This window comes from Anopheles aquasalis, chromosome 2 (assembly GCF_943734665.1).
Source record: "Anopheles aquasalis chromosome 2, idAnoAquaMG_Q_19, whole genome shotgun sequence".
NCBI classification, from domain to species: domain Eukaryota; kingdom Metazoa; phylum Arthropoda; class Insecta; order Diptera; family Culicidae; genus Anopheles; species Anopheles aquasalis.
This window is the reverse complement of record NC_064877.1, coordinates 31,415,001-31,417,500: the sequence shown is the minus strand read 5'-3', so window position 1 is coordinate 31,417,500 and position 2,500 is coordinate 31,415,001. Positions and strand designations below refer to the sequence as shown.

The 2,500-nt window shown below is 55.5% G+C and overlaps 1 protein-coding gene across 1 annotated transcript in view; it reads right to left on the bottom strand.

The window, feature by feature from the left end:
* LOC126578524 (uncharacterized) overlaps nt 1–2,500 on the bottom strand; it is a 3,772-nt gene that overhangs the window by 541 nt on the left and 731 nt on the right. Inside the window, exons 3-5 of the mRNA XM_050241176.1 lie at nt 2,035–2,500; nt 1,882–1,950; nt 1–1,804 (exon numbers count right to left, since the gene is read on the bottom strand). The exon at nt 1–1,804 is cut by the window's left edge and continues 541 nt beyond it; the exon at nt 2,035–2,500 is cut by the window's right edge and continues 238 nt beyond it. Coding sequence (XP_050097133.1) covers nt 1–1,804; nt 1,882–1,950; nt 2,035–2,500 — 2,339 coding nt within the window. The remainder of the gene's footprint in view (nt 1,805–1,881; nt 1,951–2,034) is intronic.

Genomic DNA, 2,500 nt, shown 5'->3' with positions numbered 1-2,500 from the left:
CCCAGGCGGACCTTTAGCGATTTGACGAAGCTTTTCGCGCCGATTGATGGCACCGGTACCACCGTGATGGTGATGTGCGGATTTTGTAAACGCGCGTTTCCGTGGTGTCGTGCTGCGCGGACTACGCGGTTTATTGCTGTGCGCCGAGGCGGAACGCAGCTTCTGTATCTGGCGCAACTGCGCCAACTGTGTATCGCAGGCTGCCAACCCGGGTGACCCGGGCAAGGGTATGGCAACCGTTGCCGCCCGGAACTTGGCACTCTGTCGTCGGTTAACCATATTTACCGTCGTTGGAGGCGCACGTTTCGTGGAAACTGCCAGCTGCGCGTCCCCGGAGACCATACCATCGAATAGTTTCGCCTTGGCCGCGACCATCCCGGCGTTTTGACTGCGAATGCGTGCGATCGAGGCACGGCCACTTTGGGCTTCCTGCAATGGCGTCATGTGCGTTTTCAACAGCATACTGGACATCCCGCCGGCCGTGCAGCTGCTGGGTGTCCTCGGTGGCAATCGAGGAGTTCGACCCGGTGTTTTAGCCGGGCGGGGTGGAACAACCGGAGGTAGCATGGGCGTTTTGACGGGATTTTGAGTGTTCACCTCGATCCGGGTCACATAGCAGGAGGAGGCGGAGGACGTCTGGCGCGAAGCTGACCGCAGCGATGATCGTCTCGAGCTCTTTTCGGGTGTCCGGAATGTATCGTCTTGCGACAGTGCCTTGGCCGGCGTTAGAAAATCAACCGTGGTGTCCATCATGGTGGCCGTCGGTGTCACATTGTTGTGCTCGAAGTAACTCTCGGCATTCATCCATTTCTCTTCCTTTTCTTCGTCGGTAAAGTTGGTTCCCGGGGCCAGTGTCGGGGAAGGTTCCGGTAGCTTGTTTTGCTTCGGCGGCGGTCTGCACACCATCATCGGTGCTGCAGGTGAGCCATCCCTCGGTGCAGTGGAAACTTCACCCTCCTGGAGGGGTACTGGAGGATGTCGACCACGCTTCAGCACCGTCGGTTTGGGGTAAAAGGAAAGATCAACCGTCGCATTACCGTCCCGTGCAGCCATGCCTGCACCGTTTCCGATGTGCCACGATTGATTACGGGATAAGCGCACCGCCTCCCGGCTACGCCGGCGTATCGTTCCGATCTTTCGGGCACTCGGTGACCGTATGACCTTGTGCTCACCATTTGGTCTTATCTTGAGTTCGCGGCTCAATCGTTTCGCCAACTGATCAGTCGACGAGCAGGTGGCCTCGATCGGCTCCGTGTGCTCGAGCGTTTGGCGATACTGATCCTCCACATCCTCCAGCATCACTTCCTCGTCGCATCGTCCAAGATTACGGAACTCCTGGGAAATGGTCGTCTCAATCACATCCATCCGCTGCTTGATGGCCTCATACTCGCTGCGTCGGATGTTGAGAAAATCTTCCGATCCATCGTGCTCATCGGTGGGCCGTGAGGTGGCTCCCAGTTTAAACAAACCATCGGCACCGGTCAGACATGGCATCGAAATGACGGGCGACATACGGAGTGCTCCACGCCGACCGAGCAACGTTTTGTCTTCGTCGTCTGGTTCAAATTCATCCTCAGTCTTTGCGCCGGAGCGATCCGTTGTTTCCGTATCATCGCCGGCCGATTGTTTGTTACGGTTTGACTGTTGCTTTTTACGACCCCACGGCGCACCAACTACACTCCAGCGACGCTCCATCGGTTTGTTCTCCGCAATCGACGGTATCGAGCCCGATGGTAGTAGCCTTTGCACCATTTTGCTCGGTTTTTTCCCTCCGCCCAGGCTCAGCCTGCTCTTCTTAACCTCTCTGTGAAGCGAAGGGATTTTGCGGTTTTAGTGTTGGTTTTGAAAAAACGGGTAATTTTCTCAGTAAACTATGCTCACTTTATGACCACCGTCGGTGTGCAGGGTAGCAGGTCCTTGCTATCCGGGAACAGGGCAGTCACCTCTTTCCTGGAAAAAAGGTAAATGAACAGCGGAAATGTATGACTCTGGAACTGCCGGTCGGTCAAAACCCCACACATCGAATGTACTTACTTTTTCTTCACACTGAACGGTATTCCATCCGTCACCTTACGCTTCTTGGCCGACTTACTCAGGCAAGGCGTACCCATGATTACAGCCGCACCCGTCGGATCCGGTTCGCTCAGCTCGTCCGTTTTGTCCAGATTCTCGGACGAACCGATAGCACCGACGATCTTGCGGAAACCATTGAACATACGCGTTAAGGAACCACTTCTACGCTTTTTCTTCTTCCGATCGGTCACACTGCTAGCCATCAGGACGCTCGCATCGCGCCCCGCCACCGGGTCGTCCTTCAGCTGGCGCAAGATCACCTCCGGAATGAGTCCGATTTGCTGCGAGTTTTCTATCAGCAGCTGCACCACCTGCTGATTGCTAGCCATACGCTTCTGGTCCTGCTCGAAAGGCATCAAGTTCGGTGTGATGAGAATGGCCAGATTCTTGATTGTCATTTTGTTCTTGGCCGAGTTTTGAGACACCG